Consider the following 25,765-nt stretch of genomic DNA (forward strand, 5'->3'; position numbering starts at 1 on the left):
GATGTTAGTGATGCTGTATGTTTGTCCTTGTCCAATCCATGCAGGTTCAGACCCATGCTTCCTTTTGTACCAGGTGTAGGTGTGCACTGGTGGGTTGGCATCACTGCTGCAGGTCAGAGTCTGACTGACTGATACTGAGGTGTTCCTTGGAGCATCTGCAGATTTAAAAGGGAAAATAAACGGAGAAAGAAATCAGTTGAAGCAGATAAATCATCATTGATTTCTTCTATTTCAATGCAATACGTATGGTCCAATATGTTTGTTTTTTCATTTCATTTTATAATAGAATTAACAAGAAAATATAGTAAGGTGTGCTATTGACTTGCCAAAAGTACTGTAGTTATGATATGATATTACTGAATGAACTGAACTGAACTGAAACAAGATGTACCGCAGAGCAGTACAAAATATGACCGCCGCCCAGTCCAGCACATTTTTTCCATAAAAATAAGTCACGCTTGTCAAATTGTGTTCATTTCCTACTTTGTTCCTTTTTTGTGTGTTTGTAATTGAGTGTGTGCAGAGTGTTTGGTTGTTTTGGTGTATATGTGTTTTGTGTGTGTGTGTGTGTGTGTATGTGTGTGTGCGTGTGTTTGTGTATGTAAGTGTGTTTGTATGTGTGGGTGCATGTGCGTTGTTGTGCGTATCGTGTGTGTATGTGTGTGTGTGTTTTTATGTGTGTGTGAGTGTGTGCATGTGTGTCTGTCTTGTCTTTATTTATGTGTACAAAAATAAAGCAAATCAGGGAACCACCTACTCTTTACGATAAGTGCCATGAAATCTTTAACAACCATGGTGAGTCAGGACCTCAATTTAACATTCATGCAAAGGAAAACATCTCCTGCAGTACAGTGTCCCTGTCACTGCAATAGGACATTGGGATTGATATTTGTTTGGTGGCTTTTGGCCACAGGGAAGAGTGCCACCTACTGGCCAGCCACCAACACCACTTCCAGCAGAAACCTACTCTTCCAAGGAAGTTTCTTATCCAAGTACTAACTATGCCTGCTTAGCTTCAGTAATTCAGCAAATTCAGGGTATCTGCTGGTCTGGCTGCTGGCTAAAAACAAAAGGTGAAAGGCATATATGATTCTAACCGTCTCACTGAATTGCATTATGCACACTCAATTCTCACTGGTATCTGCTAGACAACAAGTACCAAAACATGATTAGTTCATAGATTTCACATGTAAAATACATTTTATACAACCCCACCCCCATCTTGCTTGTTCATAATTCTGAGAAATTCTTGAATTGTGTGCATGTGTGCGTGTACGTGTTTATGTTTGTGTGTGTGAGTGTGTGTGTGTGTGTGTGTGTGTGTGTGTGTGTGTGTGTGTGTGTGTGTGTGTGCATGTGCTTGTGGGTGTGCCTGTGTGTGTGCATGTGCATGCATGTGTACATATGTCTACTGTGTGTGTATGTGTCATTACTGTGAATGTATGTGTGTGTGTGGATATATGTTTATGCACATTTGTGCATATGGAATGGGTTGACATGACCCCTGGAGGCAAACATACGCAAAAAATTGGTCATCCTAGGCCCTACGGTTCTCAAGTGTACGGTCACTAAATGTACACATAAATTAATTTATTGTATGGCCCCCCATGAACGAAAGTCCACGAAACTTGGCATGCAGAGGGTGTCATAATGATCCTACACTTTCAATTTCGTGCAGTTTTGACCATGTCAGCCAGAGATATTGTGATTACAACACCTAATTTTTTGCCTTTTAATTTTTAACTAGGTGGCGCTATACATGAAATGAGTGGTAATGTGATGGTGTTGACATGACCCCTTAAGACCAAAAATGTGGTCCTCCTAGGCCCTACGGATCTCGAGTTATTCACAGAAAACTGTGTCCGGCCACTTTCAGGCTAGTTGGTGTACAGTAACATAAATTAATTTATTGTATGGCCTCCCATGAACGGAATTCCACGAAACTTGGCGTGCATTTAGAGGGTGTCATAATGATCCTACACTTCCAATTTCGTGCAGTTTTGACCATGTTAGATCACTACCTGCAATTACAATACCTCATTTTTACTTTTTCGTTTTTTAACTAGGTGGCGCTATACATGAAATGAGTGGTTATGGAATGGGTTGACAGGGCCCCTTAAGATCAACATACAAAAAAAGGTGGTCCTCCTAAACCCTATGGTTCTCGAGATATTCACAGAAAATTGTGTCCGCCTTACCCTCCTTTCGGGGGGTCCAGTCAAGCGGGGGGGGGGGGGGGGGGGGGGGGGGGGGGGACACAAATCTGACTAAACCTGTATGACCGTTGCTTCGGGCACTTAAGGTGGAAAAAAATAATATATCAGTTTCTGTTTTCAGTCCAAAAACGTACATGTTACACTTATCTGTACCACTAGTGACTGTGGGCACTTATGACAGTCTAAAGCGCATGGTCACTATAAAAGCTTATTCAAATTTAGTAGGATGTCATGGGTGTGTTTGGGGCGTAACATCATTTTAACCAATGAGAATGACATCTGTCATTCCCTTTAACAGCACGAAGCACGACGTCAAAGAATGCATCGGTATTTTGACAGTCATCGGCGCATTTGAAGGGCCCTATCATGACATTCTAAAGTGCATCGTCACTCGTCAAAAGTCTATTCAAATTTAGTAGGATGTCCAGTTCACATTGGGAGGGGTTTCGTTCTCAAAAGTGGAGCGCATGGCGTAACAAGGTGTTCCTAGGTCTTTTAATCAGTCATATGGGTGTGTTTGGGGCGTAACATCATTTTAAACCAATGAGAATGACATCTGTCATTCCCTTTAACGGCGCAACGCGCGATATGTCAAATAAATGCATCAGTATTTTGGCATTCAACGGCGCATTTGAAGGAGGCTGCTTGCGAGACCGTATGGAATAGTCATTCTTAAACCATGCTTTACTAAAACCTAGCATAGCCTTCACGCATTTGCACTCGTCTATTATTTGAACTCATTGGCAAAGTGAAACTAACTTCACCAAGGAGTCAGTCAACGACAAGACAGTTATATGCAGTTACTTTCACTATTGACTGACAATGGGTTACCATCGAAAACATAGGCTGGAAAAAGCAACACTTACCCTAATGTTGCTCAAATGACTGAATAAAACAACATTTATCCTGCAGAGGAGTTGCTTATATCTCGTGACAGTGCGTCTTCAGCTGTGCTCCATACGTGTCTCTCGCCTCTCCCCTAATCACTTTTAACCATCATTACCAATTTGCAAATGATGGTGAATAACTACTCATCATGAGATGTACAGTATTTCGTAATATCTTTATTCTAATTATGTTTACCATTGTAATCGTGCAATTTGTAATGCTTTGCATGGACGTGCGCTGGTGTGCGTTCATGAATGATAGAAGGATGGTGCGTGCACCTACCAATATGACTGTTGACATGCGCTCTTAAAATAGCATATGAACAACTCGCCATTGACTTCTGACCAGGTTTAGGTGGTGTATGATAGCGATTTTTAGACAATGGCCAGGTCCCTCCCTAGGTTGTTAATTGCCACACCCCTGGGCGCAATGCTTAAAAAATAAAGGTGCAAAATAACGAATTCAACTTCGCGCCGGTGAATAACGAACTTTACGCCATGCGCTGGTGACCCAAAATACAGCCCGAAGGAGTCTGCTTACCAGACCGTATGGGACAGTCCTTCCACTAAACCATGCTTTACTAAAACCTAGCATAGTATAGCCTTCACGCATTTGCACTCGTCTATTATTTGCACTCATTGGCAAAGTGAAACTCACTTCACTGTATTGTAATTCAAAGACAAAACAGTTATACACAGTAAGTTACTTTCACTATTGACTGACAATGGGTTACCATCGAAAACATAGGCTGGAAAAAGCAACATTTATCGTAATATTGTTCAAATGACTGAATAAAACAACGTTTATCCTGCAGAGCAGTTGCTTATATCTCGTGACATCTTGCATCTTCAGCTGTGCTCCATATGTGTCTCTCGCCTCTCCCCTAATCACTTTTAACCGTCATTACCAATTTGCAAATGATGGTGAATAACTACTCATTGTGAGATGTATTTTGTAATATCTTTATTTTAATCATGTTTCCCATTGTAATCGTGTAATTATGACTGCCGCGCAGCGAAGCGGCGGTCATATAGGTTTAGTCAGATTTTTTTTTTTTTTTTTTTTTTTTTTTTTTCTTTTTCGCATGTCCAAATTTCCGTCAATGATTCCCGGGACACTGAAAGACCGGGGTACACAAAACTTGGTGGGCATGTAACCCCATATGGATAGCATGGAACCGTCATTTTTCGTTTTGATCTGTTGCCCCCCCCGCTGGACTGGACCCCCCGAAAGGAGGGTAGGGCAGACACAGTTTTCTGTGAATATCTTGAGAACTGTAGGGACTAGGATGACCATTTTTTTCCGTATGTTTGCCTCCAGGGGTCATGTTAACCCATTTCATGTGCACACATGTGAACAAACAGATATACACACACACACATACATTCACAGTAATCATACGTATGACCAGGGTGCGATTTGTAGGGGGGGATGGTGAGGATTTCCCCACCTCTGGTTTTCCTATCCCTACCTCTGCTAAATTATTTTTATCGTCGGGGGGGACAACATTTATCTCCCTCTGCCCCTCATATTGATTAATGCTACTTCATATAAGTAAAGCGCTGCAACGTGAGAACAGTCTAGTAGGCTAGCCTACATAATAATCTGACATCAGAAATGCACCGTCACCGTCAGCACTGATGCTGCTGACACAGTGGCTGCGTGATAACTTAATTTGGCCTTGATCGTGCAGGACATTTCAGAATGTCGAGTGTGTAATCCATCATAAATGGCTAGGTTCAATGGAAAAGTTAGCTGGACAAATGAAACGAGAAGGATTCAGTGAAGCCTAATAATGTTTTAGAACCTTCAAAATTAGAAAACTGATGCAACTGAGATGGAGGACAACTGCACGTAGAGTAGAACGTAGGCCTATTGTCCGAAGGAACTTACATTAAATGAGGAGATATTTGCTGAATGTCACAAAAAGTGTTACAGAAATTGCTTGGCATCGCTTATTCAATGGCTCTCTACCGAAACACCTGTAGTTTGCGGCAACCTGGTCTCACAGGAATCCGTGAAATAGCCACGGACGCTTAACTCAAAATCCGTGGTGGGCCCACGGAATCACTGAAATTTCCGTGAAACTCACACGGATTTCGATTCAATGCAAGTTAATGACACTCATATCCCGTGGCTATTTCACGGATCCCCGTTTAAACAACTGAGTGCAGATTTCGCTCAACGGACGTTGTTATCTTATTGGGAAACACACTTTTGATACATTCAGTTCGATTTTTATTGCCTTTTTTAGTGTCTGTGTAATGTTAGCCTGTCAGGCGTTGCATTCCATCCCTGTTTCAACAACTGAGTGCAGATTTCGCTCAACGGAAGTTACATTTCCGTGAAACACACACGGATTTCGTTCCAATGCAAGTTAATGACAATATATTCCGTGGCTATTTCACGGATCCCCGTTTAACAACTGAGTGCAGATTTCGCTCAACGGATGTTGTTATCTTATTGGGAAACACACTTTTGATACATTCAGTTCGATTTTTATGTAATGTTAGCCTGTCAGGCGTTGCATTCCATCCCTGTTTCAACAACTGAGTGCAGATTTCGCTCAACGGAAGTTGACATTTCCGTGAAACACACACGGATTTCGTTCCAATGCAAGTTAATGACAATATATTCCGTGGCCCACACACGGATCCCCCGTTTCAACTGACTTTTATAACTTTGGGATACATGGATATTGAATAATTACAGTCGTTTCAGGACTGCATATTTGGCGTTGGCTTAAATTATGCCCTTATTTAAGTGGGATATTTAATAAAAACGTTCTCACTTCTCATTTCAGCGAGGCATAGTAACCGTTGCTAGGTAAACAAAGCCCATGTCAGAAGCGTATCCCCAGAGAATGTCAACTTAAAAAGAATAGCTTACTGATAGCACTAGTTCTTTCGTCTCAATACTGATTATGAAGTTGTTATAAATGTAATACACTACTGCAGAAATGTTTATATTGCTTAAGGTGGAAATAAAGTTCTTTGGCAAAGAGATGCATTCTGGGAAGTGATGTGTTTAAATGTAATGGCTACATATACCCAAGTTTCTTTCATTCGGAGATTTATGCTCATTATTTTACAAATTTGAGCAAGGATATAAAATATTAAGACTGTACTTTTTCATTGCTATTGATATTTTGGCGCAATTTTGTGCATCGCGTCACTGTGTGCGACGATCCCAGAAACCATTGCCTGGGCGAGATTCCGAGCGGTAAGTACAAGGGTCTAATAAGCAAGAGAAATGCATAGGCATTTAACATGTCTAAAATTGAGTTTTGGCCAAAACAATTATGTCCTCCTATTTGTTTATTTCGAACTCCACTGTAAGAGCTGTATTTGAAAGAGACTGACATAATACAATTCTTTGTTGCATCAAAATAAAATGCAACGTATTTAGCCAGAGCCTCTGCTAGCTAGATAGATTAGCTAATTCGGAACTCTGCTGTTGGTTTATTTACATTGATTTGGACGTGTACTTTTGGCATCGCCAGCTATGTGGCACAATTTGCATATATGTGTAACACGCTTCCACCTAAGTTCTGCGCCAGCAAAATTTTGTGTTCAGGGCTCAACATTAACTTTCTGAAGTAGCAGCTACTTGCCAACTGGGCAACCAGACATGGGCTTTTGGATGCCACATTAGCAGCTAGCTAAGCCAAATGGTTTCATCCTGTATAGTTCATGCTACTACTTGAAGTTAAAGCGTTTATAAGTCTGGCAAGGCTAAGTTTATACAAGTACCCAGCGAGCCACAGACACACAGACGATTGTTGCTTTATATATTATGATAGATAGATGGTGCAGATCAGCAGGGGTTGTTTTTTTTTTTTGGGGGGGGGGGGGGGGGGTATGCAAAAGTAGTAGTAGTAGGCGCCAAGTGGATATGATATCTTATGTGTATGCAATGTACGCATGTGCTTCAATCATTCTTGTGTAGAATATAACATGAATGGTTACTGAGCAATTTGATGGTCAGGCGATTAGAGTCAAGGAGATTCTATTCTTGTAGAACATGTAACTAGTAATCATATCATATCTATCATTTTTGCTAATAATGTAGAGATAAAATATCATTCTAATAATGTTTTTTGTCTTTGTTACAGATAATTTACGAGATACATGCTTGTCTCTCTCTCTCTCTCTCTCTCTCTCACACACACACACACACAGACACACACACTCAACCTTTTTTATTCTCATATAGTAAGTATTCCAAGATTTTTATTTTCACAAATTTGAAAGACACTAAATTGTTACTTTATTATTGTTAACCTGAAGAGCATCGGATTCTGTTAAATATCCAATTGGCATTGGGGGAACACCGAATCATCAATCCACGTTTAATGTAGGAACAGCAAATCGCATAGTGTTATACTAGATACCCTGAGTTGGTCCCAAATATCAGTCTTGAAATAGATGAAATCTTGTTTATTACAGGATTGCCTTTATTACAACTGAGTTGAAAGACTGAACATGTTGTTTAATGGTTCAATCTCTCTAAACAACTGAGGAATTTGTATTTTTAAACAATAGCAATTCTAATTACCGGTATGCTTTTCTTGTTGATTTTTTGCAGCCTGTCATGGGAGGGTTAAAAAAAAAAATGCCCTGCATGTCTTGCATCCATTTTTAATGGGTGCAAAATATGCCCAGTATGCACGGCACCACAGCCACAGAAGCTGAGGCAAAAAAAACAACTAGAAAGCTTCAATGAAAAAAAGGAAACCTGGGAGGCCAATACCAAAAAGAATCAACTGACCTCCCATCTGATGGATGATGCTATTATTCTGGTAAGTCATTTGTGCTACATTCAGTGTCGGTGCTCCGCACAAGCAGAACATGCACTGCGCGTGGGGCACCAAGTGCCTGGGGGGCACCAAAAAAATATAGCTCGTAGAAAATCATCATGCCGCAAATCCTCAAATTGTGGCGGGTCTTTTATTTAGGCTACTTAGGTTGTGCAAACCACAGGCCTTTATTCGAGGCAGGCATTTATTTCTTATAAGGCTTCTGTTGAATAATTTTATGTAAAGCCTGTGCTAACAGTTCTCCTGCCCGCTACCGCATCTGTGTGAGCGCGTCCCTACTGGATATTGTGGCCTGTTCACACGTTATGTCTCTTCCTTGCAAACTTGACTAGCTAAACCATTAATGAAAGCAAAGCAACCAGTTACATCTTCATAAAATATCAATTTGCCAGGCATGCCTTCATGGACAACAGGCCTAAGGTATTTTTTCCTGCGTTTTATGGTGAGACACATTTGGAGTGGCATGGTATCAAAAGCAGAAGATTCTCGGTCTAGTTTGGATTTATGCCTAATTAACTTTTGGATTGTTTGATTATATTGCTCAATGTTGGAACTCATGGCCAATATCAAATATGATTGGTATTTTATGCTTCAATGTTCAGTTTAAATTTAGTTCAAACTGTGTCAGGTTTTCCATCCGCTGTTTATTTGCGAGCCAATAGCCACTTCATTCATTTTTTGCACATTAACCTTACTGTGTGTAGCCAAGCCTTATGCCATACCCAAGTAGCCTAAATCAAGGTAATTTTTAATTATGCATGATTTATTTTGTTATTGAATTCGTAGGCTGGGATTCCTCTCAGCAACAATTATGTTTAAAGGTAGCCTACTGCTTTAGCCTTCAGAAGGGGCAGGCAGCCAGGCTACTGACAGAGCGACGTTGGAGACCCATAGTAGATTTACGACTTTTCATTGCCAACAGTAGGCCTATTAAACCAACCAACAATATAAAGTATCCAAAATAGTGGGGGCACCAGAGTGGCACCATGCATTTGTGCTTTGGGCACCCAAATGGCTAGCACAGGCCCTGGTTACATTACCATAGTACTAATGTTAGGTTAAAGGTTGTATCAGTGATGATGAGCGATTTGTAAAGACAAAACACTTTTATAATGTTCAGCTAATATTTTCTCATGGTCGGCTAGCTCTCCTGTCATTCTAGGCGCTGAAAAAGACTCTGGTATTTTTACGCAGCCCATGCACCGCAAACCGCGGAGTATACCGGACATTAACATTGTGGTTGGTAGTACACCACTAACAATAACCAAGCATTGCATGGATTTTTTAAAAATGAATACTGGTGGTAAGGTTGAGTTATCTCTTGTGTCTTGTTTGGTCCTCAGACAAAATATAAAATGAGTTATATATCGGACAAAAAACGTCTGCTAAGAAATTTGAACATAAACAATAACAAAAACACAGGCAATATCCGCCAGGATCACTGATACAACCTTTAAGAATGAAGTGTCAAAATGAGTAATACCTCTACTATGCTCCTGTAGTGACACGTTCATACATGAATCATGCACACATGCAAATAGACATGCACACCAAACCCACGCACATATTTTCACACCTTTCCCACATACACTCTCAACAAGTACATTCTCAACTAGTACATTCTCAACTAGTGCATTCCCGTAGCATCTGCTAGCCCGTAGCGTGTTGTAATTTATATGTATGTTGCTTTGGATAAAAGCGTCTGCTAAATACATAAACGTAAACATATATCACTGGCACAATTTATAAATGTTTTTTTAAAGTAACAGGGTTTTTTTTTTTTTCAGATTGAGAAGCTCAATGCTGTGGGCTGGAGTCCCGTCCTCCTTCTTGAATACCCAAAGAGAAACCCACAAATGCTTCTCCCTCAGGGCCTGAGGTTAAGTGGGGGGGAAAGTAAATGCCTCAATAACATTAAGGACATTTTCACCTTAATGGTTAAAGGTAATTCCACATTTTCTATACATTATAACGTCTCTATACAACCCCAATTCTGAAAAAATGTGGGACACTGAAAATTAGATGACATCAAATAACAAAATGTACAGAAAAATATCATGACATCACTCCTAAATTTCACATTTGACCTTATTGTACATTGTGTATTGTTTGTGTTGCTTGTATTCTTTCAGGAAAGAAAGCGCTGACCGATCCAAACAATTTGCCGGGTCAATGAGAGGAGGCCATCTTCATGTCAGAAAATGTGGCTTTCCACCAAGTGTAGATTAGCAATGGTAATTGCGTTAGGGAAGAAAGTCAGTTGCGGAGAATGTAAGATACAGGCCCTAATCTGTACACTGTATGATGAATTATATGATATGCTTGTTATTTGTGTTCTGTATGTATGTTAACATTTTCATTAACATACTACTATTTGCTTATGTCAAACAGTTTCTAGAAAAGGAAGTGAAGAACGAGTGCCCCCACAACAGCCCTATGTACAAGCAGCAGTACAGAAGAGTACTAAAAAAGAGAAAGACAAAGGTTATTTCCATACACAAAATTGCAAATAAAACAATGGATGATGTAACAGTACTTTTTGATCACTTTTAAAAATGTATAATGGCACTGCGGAATAATTGAAATCAGTGATCAGTAACTGTCAGTATCAGTAATCGTACCAGATAATGCGTTTGTTCATCTTTGTGTTTATGTTCAAAATCCCGAACAAGACACGCCAGAGATAACTCACCCCTATATTATATATAAATATAATATAAAGTATTCTCTGAAAAATATTCACGGCATGTTTTAGTATTGTTAGAGATGCTACCAACCCCAGAATGTTTGTCTGCAGTTACTCTATGTTCCAGTTTATGGGACTGTGTAAATTGACCAGGATGTTTTACAGCTCGTATAGGGAATGTAAAGTGAGTGGACCATGAGGAGATATTAACTGAACATCATAAAAAGTGTTACGTGTCTACAAAACGCTGATAGTCACTGATGTGAAGTGTTAAAATTTGAATGTTAAGTTGAGTGCAATGTTATCTTTTTAAGCAAGACACTATTTTTCTTTGTCTTTGTTTGCCTGCCACAGGGGAAGATGGAGATCTTAATAGATTGGGTGCCTTCCAAAATGTGGTGAGTTGGTTATCTTTTACACCAGATACTCACAATTACACAAAGGGAAATTACGTTGTTCCAGCAGCCATACATATACTGTAGGACATGTAAATGTACCAGATTTAGTTATTATAGTCTATGCTATAATTTAGTTATATACCGGTACTGCAGGCTACATGTAAACATATATACCGTAAATCAGTTTATATTGTAACACTCCTGTGTACCTGATGTTTTAGATGGATAGAAAGATACTTTATTGATCCCCAAGGGGAAATTCAAGTATGAACAGTAGGCCCAAGGGGAAATTCAAGTATGAACAGTAGGGTTTTATGGCAATTGGTAGTAGAGTGTTGTCTGGGGTGAGTGTGAGCTATAAACTATTTTTTATTCATTTGCACTCTGAACTTGTAAATGTACTAACCTGAGATGTTGATAATGTAACTTTTGTCAATTCAGAATGTCAGGGCCCAGTTTTTTTTATTTCCATACTGTGGAGTATTCAGATATTTTATTAGTTGTAACACTATTATGACATTGGTTAATCTAAACATCCCTCCACTAGAATATCTAATCAAACTGGAATACAGGTTACAGTCTTTTTCACTAACCATCTTCCCCCTTTTTTCTCAGCGGGAAAACCTGTCTGCCAACCTGGGAGCCTGCAAGATAAAGATCTACACACACACACACACACACACTCACTCACTCACTCACTCAACAGTCAACAAATGTTTTAGCTGAGTGTTGTTCTTTTGTATTTTTTTATATAATATAAGTTAATAAAGACTACTACTGAAATAACATCAAAATGTTGAACCTTCATCCTTGAACCTATCATAGCATGATATTGTTAAAGCTGAATTGTTTGCAGGGGAGGGGTGTTGGCACAAAGAGATTTGAACACACTTTATTGCATCTCAAACTAGATCCACACCTGGTAAAGTTAACATAATAAAATATTGACAAATCAACCCATATTTTGCCTTGATGACATTAGTTATCCCGCAACACCAGACACATGTAAAGCTTTGACCATTGTGTAAATGATGCACATGCCTTTCCAACTATTGTCCATTATTCAAATTATTACTGGATACTGTACCAGGTTATGATCTATGAAGTCAATATTACTCTGAAGTACTAGGTCCTTACTACCTCCTGCTCCCATTCAAACAGTTGCCATATTGAATAGGAAGTATCACACATGTTTTACCACCCTGTTTTCTCAACAAAGAATCACCGTGTTGTGTGTTGTTAGCTTGTCTCCCACTACTTCTTGTATTGCAGTTGTTAGGACAAACTGGCAGAAGAACTTTAATTCACTAAACATTTAAAAGTGCCACAGAGTAATTACTGCTTTTGATATTTGTTTTAAGTCATTGTTGCTATTGTAGTATACTTGCTGTTGTTTTTGACTGTGGTCTAGAGGGTCCAGGTGCCTTGTGGCATGGGAGCTCCTGTTACTTCTTACATCAGTAAGTGCATCAATGATGTGACACACACAAAGACCCGGCTAACTAGAAGACATGACAGGAGATGTCCATAGGCAGCCGAGAACGCCTTCAGAGCCAAGGATGAAACTGATCTGAGAACGAGAGCCAAACTTTCCCCTAGCATCAGTAAAGCAAAACAGGAATACACACAAAAGATAACCTGCCATTTCAAAGACAGCAGAGACACATAGAGCATTCCCATCATGTGCATATAGCAAATTCTACTACAGCGCAGTCGGAGCCAGACAGTAACGGAGTACATTTACTTGAGTACACCAAGCACCTCATAACATCTATATTGTGCTTTTATCTGATGCAAGTGTTTTGATATGAAATAAACATAATTTGCATGACATGGTCAGTTCTGCTGGTCAGTTTTGACCTACGCGACAGCCCTGCAAAGTACCATCCACACAGCTATTCGGCTGCATTTTTTGACAGTTTTCAAGTTCAGTTTATTTCTTTGTCCCAAATGGGCAATTTGATTGCAGACAGGATCACATACCACACGACATAAATAGGTCTGACAATGCCTAAAAAGTCAGTAAAACCAAGATAAAACTTAATTAAATAAGTTAGATATAAGAGGAGGAAGTGAATGAATATGGGGGGGGGGTCACTAAATGGACAAATCTATCTTTTCCTGTTGTGTACATTCAGTACTTGAATAGAAAAGGGGATGAAGGAATTTTTGTACCTCTGTTTAAAAGCAATAGGATGCCAACAGACGCAAGCCAGGTGGCAGCAGCACGTATTCAGAATACAGGGGATGGCTTGTGTCTTGATATATTTGTATCGCTTTGTTGAACACCTGCTTATTAAAATATTCGGTGAGACTAACAAACTTCACTCCCACTATCTTACTGGCCACATTTACTATCTTGGAAAGTGCATTTTTGTCTCTGATGGTGACATTTCCATACCAGCAGATAATGGAGAATAAGGATTGACTCAATAAAAGCTTTGTAAAACAATGCCATCAATGTTTTGTCCACCTGAAACTTAGCCAGTTTCCTAAGTGCAGAGAGTCTTTGTTGCCCTCTCTTGCACACCGAGGTGGTGTTCAGGTCGAACTTAAGCCGGTCATCAATCAAGGTGCCTAGGTACTTGTAAGATGATACAATTTCAACATCTTGATCGTTGATGACACTGTGCTTTGGAACAGGGGGAAGGCGTCTGAAATCTATGGACATGTCCTTGGTTTTACTGATGTTCAGATGCAAAAAAGCATCTTCACACCATGACACAAATTCATTGATAACAGGGCCATGCTCATTCTCATGGGAATTCAGGAGACTGACAATTACAGAGTCATCTGCAAATTTTAGAATGTGCCTGTTGTCATACTGGCTGCGGCAGTCATTGTTGTACAGTATGTACAACAGGGGGGAGAGAACACACCCCTGAGGTGAGCCTGTGGATGATGTTAGGCCACTGGACAGCACTTTATTTACCCTCACTCTCTGAACTCTGCTGAGGAAATCAAGTAGCCAACCAATCAGGCTTGGGTCAAGGCTAAAGTTGTTCAGTAGTTTCTCAATCAGTAGGTGGGGTTGGATGGTGTTAAATGCCGAGGAGAAATCTACAAAGAGCAACCTTGCATGATTCCCACTTTCCTCCAGGTGTTTATAGAGAAGACTTAGTAGAGTGATGGTAGCATCCTGCACCCCCCTCTTGGCCCTATAGGCAAACTGGGAAGGATCCAAGAGAGGTTGCACCTTGATTAGGAGCTCAGCTTTAATCAGCTTCTCTAAGGATTTTGCAATAAGAGATTTTGGATGCACACAAGTTCATGGATCAAACCAAGCACCTCATAACATCTATATTGTGCTTTTATCTGATATATGCAATGATATATGTAGGCTACCTCATGTGCAAAAATGGGAAAATAACATGTATTTAAAAATATTACAAATGTTGCAAGCTTTTGACTTTATAGTCAAGCAGGTGATACATCTTAATAATTCAAGCATGTTTCTCATGTTATATATACAAATATTTTTGTAATTTTGAAATTATAGCTATTTCTGTAATTAGACTACATGCCCCATGACGTGTAGCGTTCATTTCAACGCTGCTTTATAACAATGGCGCCGAATTTGTAGTTCATTAAAACGGCTTTGTATTAAAACATAAACAAATTATTGTTAGGATGCAAAACACTGGCACAGACGACTTTTGCTGGGTATAATATGTAGAGAAATAGTTAAAGCAAGTTAGTACATGACTCATTGGCATTCAATGAAAAGAAGTATAATTCCACAAAATATCGAAAAACGTGTACAGTAGGCTACTTCTGACCCTTGTTGCTAGGCAACGCCCCGTAGGCCTACCTGCTTGGCTGAAGAATAAGGAGGCTCATTATCCTAATCTTTGCTGTTCAAAGCAACATATAAATATATAAAACGATATAACACTTAAATTGAACAGGGAATAAATTAAGATGTTGATCAGACTGTAATAAGGACAAGCAATAGGCTAATAAACAAATGCCCATTCAATCAATGATATAATAACAAGTTGCTTACTGTTTAATGGACTAAGTGCATGTTGAACAAATGTGCCTTTAGACCCCTTTTAAAACACTGTAAACTATCACAGGAACAAAGAGCACTGTGCAACTTATTGCACCCAGATGGAACCACTGAGGAAGAGTCTTGAATTTAGCGTTCATGAGTGGTCGACAGAACAAATGGTAATCAGAAGACAGCAGTGGGCGGTTGGGGAAGTACATCTTGATCATTGAATTAAAATAACAAGGAGCAGATCCAGTCAGTGTCCTATAGGCCAAAGTGAGAGATTTCAATGTAATGCTGGCTACTACAGGGGGAGTGTAGGAGAATAGGCCTAGGAGTGGATATGCATGCCCGATATCCATACCCCATCTTCCTCCTTGCTGGAACAGTTGGCTCATATATGTATTTTCACTGACACATTATCTATGTATCTATCTAATTTTAATTATGATAGCCATAGTACATGTGAGATTACAACAATAATAATGAAAGTAGTAATACAAACTGAAATGACTAAATTAATGAATTCCTTTATTGTTATTGCATTGGGAAAGAAGCTATTTCTAAATCTGCTAGTGCTATCTGCTTATTTTTAGACTCTGTAACATAGGTGGCTAACTGTTTCCAATTGTCCTGTTCTGTTCATGGTACACCAAAACTGTCACACTTGGATATTGAATCAATTACGATGAAAAACACGTAGCTTATCAACAAAGAAAAGTGAGATTGCTTTATGATGATAGATGCTTTACTTTTCCAAAAGATGTTGACACATTAAAGGAAATGACATGTAGTATTCATTGTGATCCTTCTTTACGATCTGCCGCTGCTGCTGGTGGTGTTTGTGGTGCTGGTGGTGTTTGTGCTGCTGTTGGTGTTGCTGCTGGTGCTGGTGATGGGGGTGATGGTGGTGCCTCAACAGACTGCTGCAGCTCAACAGATTAAAGGAAAAGCACATTATTGTTAGATATGTGTGTACAAATCTGTTTTAGTCTGTAAAACACACTGGTATGCAAAAGGTTTTAGACAGGTTCATGCATTTGTATATATACCTGGAGATTGTAATACGCATTGTATGAGCGTACCACCTGCCTCAGCTTTTCAGCAGTGAAAGCTTTACGCCCTTCACCTTTTCCATAAAAAATGGCAAAAAATGCATCATTACTGGTTTTATCATATACTCTTATGAAAAGTCAAATCATGTTGCAACAGCTGTGTGCATGCAGTTGAAACAGTAATAGTTGGTCAATATTAACATACCGTCACTGACTGAGGCAAAGGGCAATTCCTCAGGCCACCAAGGCGGCCTGTGTTGTGGCAGATATTCAGACAGAGACAAACCCTGACTCAGTGCTGAGATAGAAGGGTGTTAAAGTGTAATCAGATTCAGTAGTCTGCATCATTTTGATCTTTAAATAAGGAAATTGAAAACATACAATGCCAGTCATACCATGTTCTTTTATCAGACAGCCAATTGCCATCCGGCAATGTGTGCCACTGATATCAGGGTCAACGTATGGCCTCTCACCCCCCAAAGCATCTGTAAGACAGTACGCTCAGTGTCATTAAAAACAAATGTTAAGGTTCCTTTTCTGAACTTCAAGAAAGGATTGACACAGAAACAAACCTTAACACCACTTTCATTTATACATACCACTTGACACACCCCTATTAGTGTACATGTTTAGCAGCTCAGCCTTCCTGTCATTGGTCCAAAAGGCCTCAAAATACTTTGGCCCTAAATGAACCGTAACCGGAAAAAAAACCCTTAAAATCCATTATCAATTCGGTTTGTGTTGCCATGTCAATATCATTTTTATCAAAACTCAGGGCCAGATTGTGACCATACTAAAATAATTGTTCTTCCATTGAATGTCATCTTCGATAGATCTCATCATTGAAATGTTGTTGAATAAAAACATATTACATATACCTGTGAAATTAACGGTGGGTGACTCACTGCTGAAGTCAACCCATACGGCAAAAGCCAGGGGTGCTCCAGCCTCACCACCGCACCAATTCTTCATCTGAAAACAATATTAAAAATATTATACTTTCCCTCTCTTTTAAAAGCATCCTCCCTCCCTTTCTTTCTTCACTGCACCCAATATTAGCATGAATTGAGACATGTCCCACTGTATTCTGAAAGCCTGACCTACTTTCCTGCAGACTTTTGCATATCATACGATCAGTGTTCATAACTCTATACATGGCACTATTTTGTATATTGGCGAACGAGGTACACATATGATAAGTTTTGAGCTCCAACTCAAAGGCAAAGCAGTTTCAGCCATGCAAACCATATATTTTCTGAAAGCTGGTCAGTTGTAGGTGTGATTTAACATACATTAGGACATGTCATGTGGTTACTATGGTCATATTGTGGTTGTTGCTAGGGTAAATTGAATGGTTGCTATGGTGTTGCTAAGGTAGATATGGTGGTTGCTATGCAAAATAACATGGTTGCTATGGTGGTTGTTAGGGTAAGCATGTTGGTTGCTATGGTGGTTGCTAGCTTGACATTATACAAGTGGTTGCTAGGGTAATTAAGATGGTTGCTAGGGTGTTGCTAGGGTAATTAAGGTGGTTGCTTGGGTGTTGCTAGGGTACATATGGTGGCAAAATAACAAAGCAGTGGAATTGTTTAGCCATTTTTACATTTTTAGCCAAAAAACTCACTTATGTTGGTCTGATCAGTATGAAATCAGAATATGTTGAACAACGGGACATTACAAACAAGCCAGGCTCAGTTTGGAGTCGGTGGATTATTCCCGGAAGGAGATAAATGGTTCGAAACATACAAGGTTTCCCTCTTCTGCCGCGGTAACGCTAGGTGCTAGAGGGATGGGACCAAGACGCACGGCACCGCCTTGAGGCCCCTGACAACTGTTCCAAAGGTGGGATATCTGAGACACCCACAAAAAAAACAGTGAAGGAAAAACTTTAAAAAAGTTGACCACTCCCACTTCAGAGGTGGAGTTTTGGGTGGTAGCATGGAGCTACGAGGCTGAAATTCAAGTCAGACCTTCTGCACATGACCCACATAGAGCGTGCAAAGTTTCATCGCTCTAGCTGTAACGCAAAGCATTGTGCCTACTTTTTTGGCAATTTAAAGCAACACCAAAATAACTTTTCCTCTGTCGCACGCACTATTTGTTTATCCAGCACCAGCTTTGCAAATAACAATGTCCACAGACAAGGTAGAATATGTTGCATGATTTTATGAAAGTACGATGTATTGCGACATCAGATGCAAGTCAAATTTGTAGTTTCTCATGTCTCATTCCATCGAACTACATATCCGCTACCCGATCCGGCAAACTTACATAGTGCGGTTATAGCCGATAGAGGGCCTCGAAGCGGATGCAGAAAGTGCCGTTCACCCTGTTACGAGTTGATGAACCACTGAAACGATTTTGGACACACTATTTTAAGGTACAAAAAACTCTTTGGTGTTGCTTTAACATTTAGCCATTTTTCAATTTTTAGCCAAAAAGCACACTTATGTTGATCCGATCAGTATGAAATCAGAATATGTTGAACAACGGGACATCACAAACAAGCCAGGCTCAGTTTGGAGTCGGTGGATTATTCCCGGAAGGAGATAAACGGTTCGAAACATACAAGGTTTCCCTCTGCTGGCGCGGTAAAGCTAGGTGCTAGAGGGATGGGACCAAAACGCACGGCACCACCTTGAGGCCCCTGACAACTGTTCCAAAGGTGGGATCTCTGAGACACCCACAAAAAAAACTGTGAAGGAAAAACATAAAAAAAGTTGACCACTCCCACTTCAGAGGTGGAGTTTTGATATGTCAAAGTCAGTAGGAAGGTAGGACATGTCTTAATTAATTGACATCTAGAGGCTATAGGCTTTCAGAAAATATATGGTTTAGGTGGTCAATTCAGCTGTCCCTTAACAGTGTAGGCCTAAATATATCAGCTGTACAATGCGTTTCTCGATCTACAATATGGGCCTATGTACGCCTTATGATGCACCAAAGTCAGTAGGAAGGTGGGACATGTCTTAATGTATATTAATTGACATCTAGAGGCTATAGGCTTTCAGAAAATATATGGTTTAGGTGGTCAATTCAGCTGTCCCTTAACAGTGTAGGCCTAAATGTATCAGTTCAATCTACTTTCTACAATCTGTAGAAACAATCTAAATCTACAATATGGGCCTATATTTAGCACAGCGACAACCATATCTAGCAAAATCACAGTAAAAGTAATGTAAAAGTGATGTAAAATACCTGCCAATTGTCCTCTGTATCCACCGCTGCAGTAGACCATGATGTGAGGATGCACTCCATAACACAGCTGTTAATGGAAGCAAGGACTGAGGTGTCAAGGCCAGCATGCTTCAGCCTCTTCAGGAAGTTGACAAATGAGTAGCCAAACAAGGACAAACAAGGCCTTGCTTACATACTGGCTGTCTTGTAGTTTGACACCACTCTCCTTTCTGTGAGTGTTCTGTTGGAGTAATTTAATGAAATGCAACCCATACATCAGGATATCAGGAGCAAGGATCTGTGAAAACATAAGTAGAGGGGAGAAAAAAAAGACATAAAGATATGTCGAGAAAACATTGCAGCACCATCCCTAAACAACACATCAGGACACCTTTCTTTCCTTTTTCATTTGATCACTACTGCAATTCATACACCTTGTACCCTTGTATACAGGTGAGACAAGGGTAAAACTGATGTGGGTATTTATTCTATTATAGAATAGGCTACTAAAATATAACTCCACAACTTCAAGTGTCAACACTGTAGTTTTGAAGGAGTATTTGTAGTTCTTATGCAGGAAAATCAGTATAGGCTACTTTGGACATTAAAAGCTGCATGCACTACGTAGTACACTCAGAAATGCATTATTTTGGAGATAGAAATGTTGCATTGTTTTTCAGAAAAACCGTAGTAGCATAACAGAATTTTTTGTCACATGAATTACCCAGACCCAAAGAAACAAATAGCTTATTACGTGAAACTGACCTGCTTATAATTTAATGTCAAACACCATCTCAATCACCATCGCACTCATTTCGATAATTTAACCAAATAACCATAACAATTATTTATTTGGCTAATTATCACGCATTGTCCACGTCTTTTACCATTATAAGACATTCACTAAGAAATTGCACTAATTTCGCGTGATTCTAGTTGTTTTACAGCATGAAGGGTTTTTGGTCATGATAAGTATACCTATATTTTGTTCGAAACAACAAAAAACAACACCATTATTATTATTATTTACTAAATTAACGTAGTTTAACTTACCTTACCCCACATAGCCAGCCAGCTCTCGCTCTACGATGCGTTTCCGCTTTCTTGTGGTGGCGTGTGTCACATGACAGCAACCAGCCTATCACACTGGGGCTGTTTCCTTTTTCGAGCGTCGCCCTGGGATCGTCGCACACAGTGACGCGATGCACAAAATTGCGCCAAAATATCAATAGCAATGAAAAAGTACAGTCTTAATATTTTATATCCTTGCTCAAATTTGTAAAATAATGAGCATAAATCTCCGAATGAAAGAAACTTGGGTATATGTAGCCATTACATTTAAACACATCACTTCCCAGAATGCATCTCTTTGCCAAAGAACTTTATTTCCACCTTAAGCAATATAAACATTTCTGCAGTAGTGTATTACATTTATAACAACTTCATAATCAGTATTGAGACGAAAGAACTAGTGCTATCAGTAAGCTATTCTTTTTAAGTTGACATTCTCTGGGGATACGCTTCTGACATGGGCTTTGTTTACCTAGCAACGGTTACTATGCCTCGCTGAAATGAGAAGTGAGAACGTTTTTATTAAATATCCCACTTAAATGAGGGCATAATTTAAGCCAACGCCAAATATGCAGTCCTGAAACGACTGTAATTATTCAATATCCATGTATCCCAAAGTTATAAAAGTCAGTTGACCGAAATCTGTACTCAGTTGTTGAAACGGGGGATCCGTGTGTGGGCCACGGAATATATTGTCATTAACTTGCATTGGAACGAAATCCGTGTGTGTTTCACGGAAATGTCAACTTCCGTTGAGCGAAATCTGCACTCAGTTGTTGAAACAGGGATGGAATGCAACGCCTGACAGGCTAACATTACATAAAAATCGAACTGAATGTATCAAAAGTGTGTTTCCCAATAAGATAACAACATCCGTTGAGCGACATCTGCACTCAGTTGTTAAACGGGGATCCGTGAAATAGCCACGGAATATATTGTCATTAACTTGCATTGGAACGAAATCCGTGTGTGTTTCACGGAAATTTCAGTGATTCCGTGGGCCCACCACGGATTTTGAGTTAAGCGTCCGTGGCTATTTCACGGATTCCTGTGAGACCAGGTTGTTTGCGGAGGACGAACGAGAAGCACTCGTTTGATAAATCAGGCAGTAGTAGACAAATAACTTTTAGAAATAATCTGTACTGCAAAAACGAATGTTGGTGGGTATTTAAACTATCTAGCAGGTGTTTTAACAGCTGCAAGAAATAGAAGCTTCATGGTCTTTATGTTCTGGTTCGTAAATTATTTTCATAAAACTTCAAGTTGCCCTATAACTTTACTCTCCAAACTCTTCACTGCACTGTAGGCAATTAACTGACAGTATGATAGGCTATTTATTTTCTGTAGGCTACAATAAACACATTTATTTTTTCACTTTTGCAATATTACGCACTTGGCTACTGAACGCAAATCAGCAGGAGAGAGAATGCACGTAGCCTACGCAGCGTGTAGCGCAGTGTAGGCTATTTGGTTACCAACTAACACTGTTAGCCAATTCACTAACTTAAGACTTCAGTGCCATCATATACAACGTTTTTTTACACAACAAATACAGAAAGAATGGAGGCAGCAAAAGGAGAGAAGTCATTTCAGATGGGGCAAGAACAAGGTGAATTTGTATGCTTGTCAAAACGTAGTCCTACCCTGCATTAGAGGAGCTGATCATCATACCAAGCACACTCGCTGTTTAGTCATACACCACGGTAAAGTAAAACTAAAATGTTACAAAGGTGGCAAAAATAATATAGGGTATTATTAGCCATGACATTACTAGGCTATGAATCGTTCGTTCATTTTTTTTTTTTTTGGGGTGGGGTGTGGGGGGGTTTACAAACTTATTCAAAATCATCCCCCCTCTGGTTTTGACACAAATCGCACCCTGCGTATGACACATACTCACACAGTAGACATATGTACGCTTGCATGCACAGGCATGTATACGCAGGCACACACACAAGCACGCACACACACACAGACACACACACACACACCCACACACATAACATAAACATGTACATGCACACATGCACACAATTCAAGAATTTCTCAGAATTATGAACAGGCAAGATGGAGGTGGGGTTGTATAAAATGAATTTTACATGTGAAATCTATGAACTAATCATGTTTTGGTACTTGAAAATTGATTATCCACACAGATTGTGGATAATGCAATTTAGTGAGACAGTTAGAATCATATAGGCCTTTCAGCGTGATTTATTTTTGTGGAAAAAATGTGCTGGACTGGGCGGCGGTCATATTTTGTACCGCTCTGCGGTACATCTAGTTTGTAATGTTTTGCATGGACGTGCGCTGATGCGCGTTCATGGACGATAGAAGGATGGTGTGTTGTGTACCCGCCAATATGACTGTTGACAATGCGCTCTTAAAATAACATATAAAGAACTCACCATAGACTTCTGACCAGGTTTCTCTTGGTCAGTGGCGTAATGCGTTTTAGGTTGTGTACAATAGCGATTTTTAGACAACGCAGGCCACTCCCTAGGTTGTTATTTACCACACCCCTGGGCACATTGTTTAAAAAATAGACGTGCAAAATAAGAAAATTAACTTTTTGCCGGGTGGAAAACGTGTTTTACGCCATGGGTACAAAACAGGGGCCTAAGACTATGTTCCGCTGTATATTTCCACAGTTCCAAAGTTCCACAGTTACAGGTTATGCTATTTCAGATTATTACCTCTAATTTCAATTTACAAACACGGTTTAACAGATTATACAGTCATACAATCCAGCACCCAGAGGAAATGTTCTAGTCTCAAATATGTATCTTCTTTGGTTCATAAGAAATACATCAGCTCTTATTGAGATGAGACCACATCTATTTGTCTTAAAATAAGGGTCCCCAATGTTTTCTCAGAATCCATGTATGAAATTTACAATAAAAGCAGCATGGGGTGTGATAAACATGAATCCTGTGCTCAGATTGTGTGTATGACTGCCTGATTTATTGTTTTAATCTAACTGCACCACACAGTACTCACAGTGCACATCCAGAAATGTGTCATTGGAAGTGTTGGCTCCGTGTTTGTTCTCTGCCCTACAGTAGTAAAGCCCACTGTGTTCAGTGCTGATGTTAGTGATGCTGTACGTTTGTCCTTGTCCGATCCATGCAGGTTCAGATCCATGCTTCCTTCTGTACCAGGTGTAGTTGTGCACTGGTGGGTTGGCATCGCTGCTGCAGGTCAGAGTCACTGAGTCGCCCTCCTGAATGTCACCAGAGAGGTTGAGTGATGCTGAGGTCATCCTGGGGGAGTCTAGTGGATGGGGGACATGATCATTGTAAATAGCAATCTGATCAGCAACCTCCTCAACTCTGTTCACATGTGCTGTAGTCTAAATGATCAAATGTTTAAATGAGGGTTAAATTAAGGAGAAATAAGGGTCCCCAATGTTTTCTCGAAATCCATGTATGAAAGCATGGATCTCATTAACTTACATCTGACTTCGAGGGTCCTATCAGATGAGTTGAGAATCTCATGTCCCTGAACAGCACATGAGTATCTGCCTGCATCTTCAGGTCTGGCAGAGTCTATGACCAGCCTGCTGTTAGTCGTGTGGGAGTTACCCAGAAGCTGTGAGTTCCTGTACCAGATGTAGGTGGGGTTGTTACTCAGACTGCAGGTGGTGCTGCAGGTCAGTGTCACTCTGTCTCCCTCCGTCACGGTTGCAGGATCTACCAGCAGCTGTAGACCTGAAGGAAATCCCCTTGCATTAGTATTAGATCGTACTTAATACTGTATATTTAAGACTTCAAACCATTTTGAGGATACTTCCGTCATTAATTAGCTATTATCATGCAAATACCTGTATCTTTGAGTTCAAGGTCTCCACCAGAAAAATTTCCTCCTTTATCAGTTATAAATCGAAAGGTATACAATTTTGCATCACCAAAGCTCACGTTTCTTATGCTCAGAGTGTGGCTATTCTGGTTATTTTCAGTATAATCCACACGACCCTGATAACGTTCATCCCCTCTGAGATCATCATATTTTCTGATAAACCAGTATGCCTTTGTGACTGTATGATCACAAGAATATGTGTAATAGCTGTGGAGCTCCACTGAGGAGCCCTTCAAGGCACAGATGCTCTGTGGGGTGTAGGTCACACTCCAGCCACTCACACCTGAAACATGGATTACATAAGATTAAGTTGAGTCTTTATTTGTTTCACTACATTGCATTGTTGCAGCAGCAAAAGTGAAAGCAAGGTATAGAATTAAAAGCAGGACAAAAACATACTAAAAAAATGGCCACTAACAAGTTGGGTTCCCCCACTGCACACAGATAATGCACATATAATAACACGAATACATATAAAAAACACATACAAACAAAGATTAATAATGTTTACAGATAGGAAGTGGCATGTGCAGTGTTCATCTTTAAGTTGCGCTGGGTTGAACTAATGGCCCCTAAGACTTGTGTTGTCCTTGCCACTGGGCTCAATGATTTAAGTTCAACACGCCGTTCAACACAATAATGTCCTTGCAGCTCCCGGCCTGTATAGGGCCTTTACTGTTAAAAGTTTAACGTCTTTAAGGGCACTATTATGACAGTCTAAAGCGCAAGGTCACTAGTCAAGAGCTTATTCAAATTTAGTAGGATGTCCAGTCTACATTGGGAGTGTTTTCATTATCAAACGTTGGGCGGATGGCACAACAAGGCCTTCCTAGGTTTCTTAATTAGTCATGGGTGTGTTTTGTAACATCATTTAAACCAATAAGAATGAATGTCCCCTGAGAATGACATCTGTCATTCGCTTGAACAGTGTTAAGTGCGACAGTAAATCCCAGTGGTTTCTGTTCCTCTTTCTTTGTGGCAGAAAAAGTTGGGAAAACATACAGGAACTTATCTGTACACTTACACACAGGTGGTGATGGGTGACCCTCATGTCCTATGACGGCACAGGAGTAATTGCCAGCATCCTCTCTGCTAACTGAAGGTATGGACAGGGTGTTGTTGCTGATTGTGTGTGAGGTGTTTAGAGGCTGTGAGTTCCTGTACCAGATGTAGGTGGGGTTGTTACTCAGATTGCAGGTGGTGCTGCAGGTCAGTGTCACTGTCTTGCCCTCCTTCACTGGTTTTGGATTTACTATTATATGAAGATCTGTGTGCGAAAAGTTATTATTTAGGTTATTAATTAGGTTATTACTCCAAAAAAGAAAATCTATTTTAATTTAAAACATGTTTTCCATGATACTAACCTGTAAGTGTCAGAGAGACCTCAGCTCCCTTCCATTTCCCTATTGGGTCATCAGTTATAAACCTGAACCTGTATTGTTTCCCAGTGTCACTGTCTCTCAGATCCTTGACTCGTAGGGTGCAGTTGTTGACTTTATCCTCAAGATATTCCACACGCCCCTGATATCTGGAGTCCAGACTCAAGTCATCCGTGTCTTTTGTCCCAGTCTTCCATTTGATGTACCAGAATGTGTCTCTGATT

At 40.0% G+C, this 25,765-nt stretch overlaps 2 protein-coding genes and 1 long non-coding RNA gene across 9 annotated transcripts; 1 reads left to right on the forward strand and 2 right to left on the reverse strand.

The window, feature by feature from the left end:
* Positions 1-4: 4 nt before the first annotated feature.
* On the reverse strand, positions 5-25,764 carry LOC143118632 (B-cell receptor CD22-like; the record flags this gene model as incomplete). The annotated part of the gene is made up of 7 exons (XM_076279660.1): positions 5-26; positions 71-155; positions 23,305-23,577; positions 23,760-24,014; positions 24,128-24,445; positions 25,187-25,429; positions 25,527-25,764. Coding segments are annotated over 7 exons (1,434 nt in total), but the record flags the coding sequence as incomplete, so codon positions are not given.
* Positions 6,972-11,787, forward strand: LOC143136344 (uncharacterized). Of its 3 annotated transcripts, XR_012989307.1 has the most exons (7): positions 6,972-7,318; positions 7,692-7,905; positions 9,711-9,867; positions 10,056-10,194; positions 10,315-10,407; positions 10,964-11,007; positions 11,623-11,787. It is a non-coding gene; the product is annotated as an uncharacterized LOC143136344 (long non-coding RNA). The 3 variants fall into 3 exon arrangements; XR_012989306.1 differs by having other exon boundaries at positions 6,972-7,905; XR_012989313.1 differs by having other exon boundaries at positions 6,972-7,905; positions 10,056-10,157.
* LOC143127294 (uncharacterized) lies at positions 15,516-20,503 on the reverse strand. 5 transcript variants are annotated; one of them, XM_076288710.1, is made up of 9 exons: positions 20,292-20,503; positions 19,427-19,531; positions 19,255-19,321; positions 16,935-17,028; positions 16,656-16,739; positions 16,452-16,541; positions 16,262-16,354; positions 16,054-16,130; positions 15,516-15,933 (listed from the first exon to the last, which is right to left on the reverse strand). In XM_076288710.1, exons 2-9 carry the CDS (start codon positions 19,504-19,506, stop codon positions 15,799-15,801), a joined length of 720 nt encoding a protein of 239 aa, XP_076144825.1. In that variant the 5' UTR covers positions 19,507-19,531; positions 20,292-20,503; the 3' UTR covers positions 15,516-15,798. The 5 variants fall into 5 exon arrangements, with proteins under 5 accessions (XP_076144825.1, XP_076144829.1, XP_076144818.1 ...); XM_076288714.1 differs by having other exon boundaries at positions 15,516-15,927; positions 20,287-20,503; XM_076288703.1 differs by having other exon boundaries at positions 20,287-20,503.
* Position 25,765: the final 1 nt, after the last annotated feature.

This window comes from Alosa pseudoharengus, unplaced genomic scaffold (assembly GCF_046254945.1).
Source record: "Alosa pseudoharengus isolate Yale_2024_CS ecotype anadromous, Long Island Sound unplaced genomic scaffold, YU_APseudo_1.1 YU_APseudo_1.1_scf_1, whole genome shotgun sequence".
NCBI lineage: Eukaryota > Metazoa > Chordata > Actinopteri > Clupeiformes > Clupeidae > Alosa > Alosa pseudoharengus.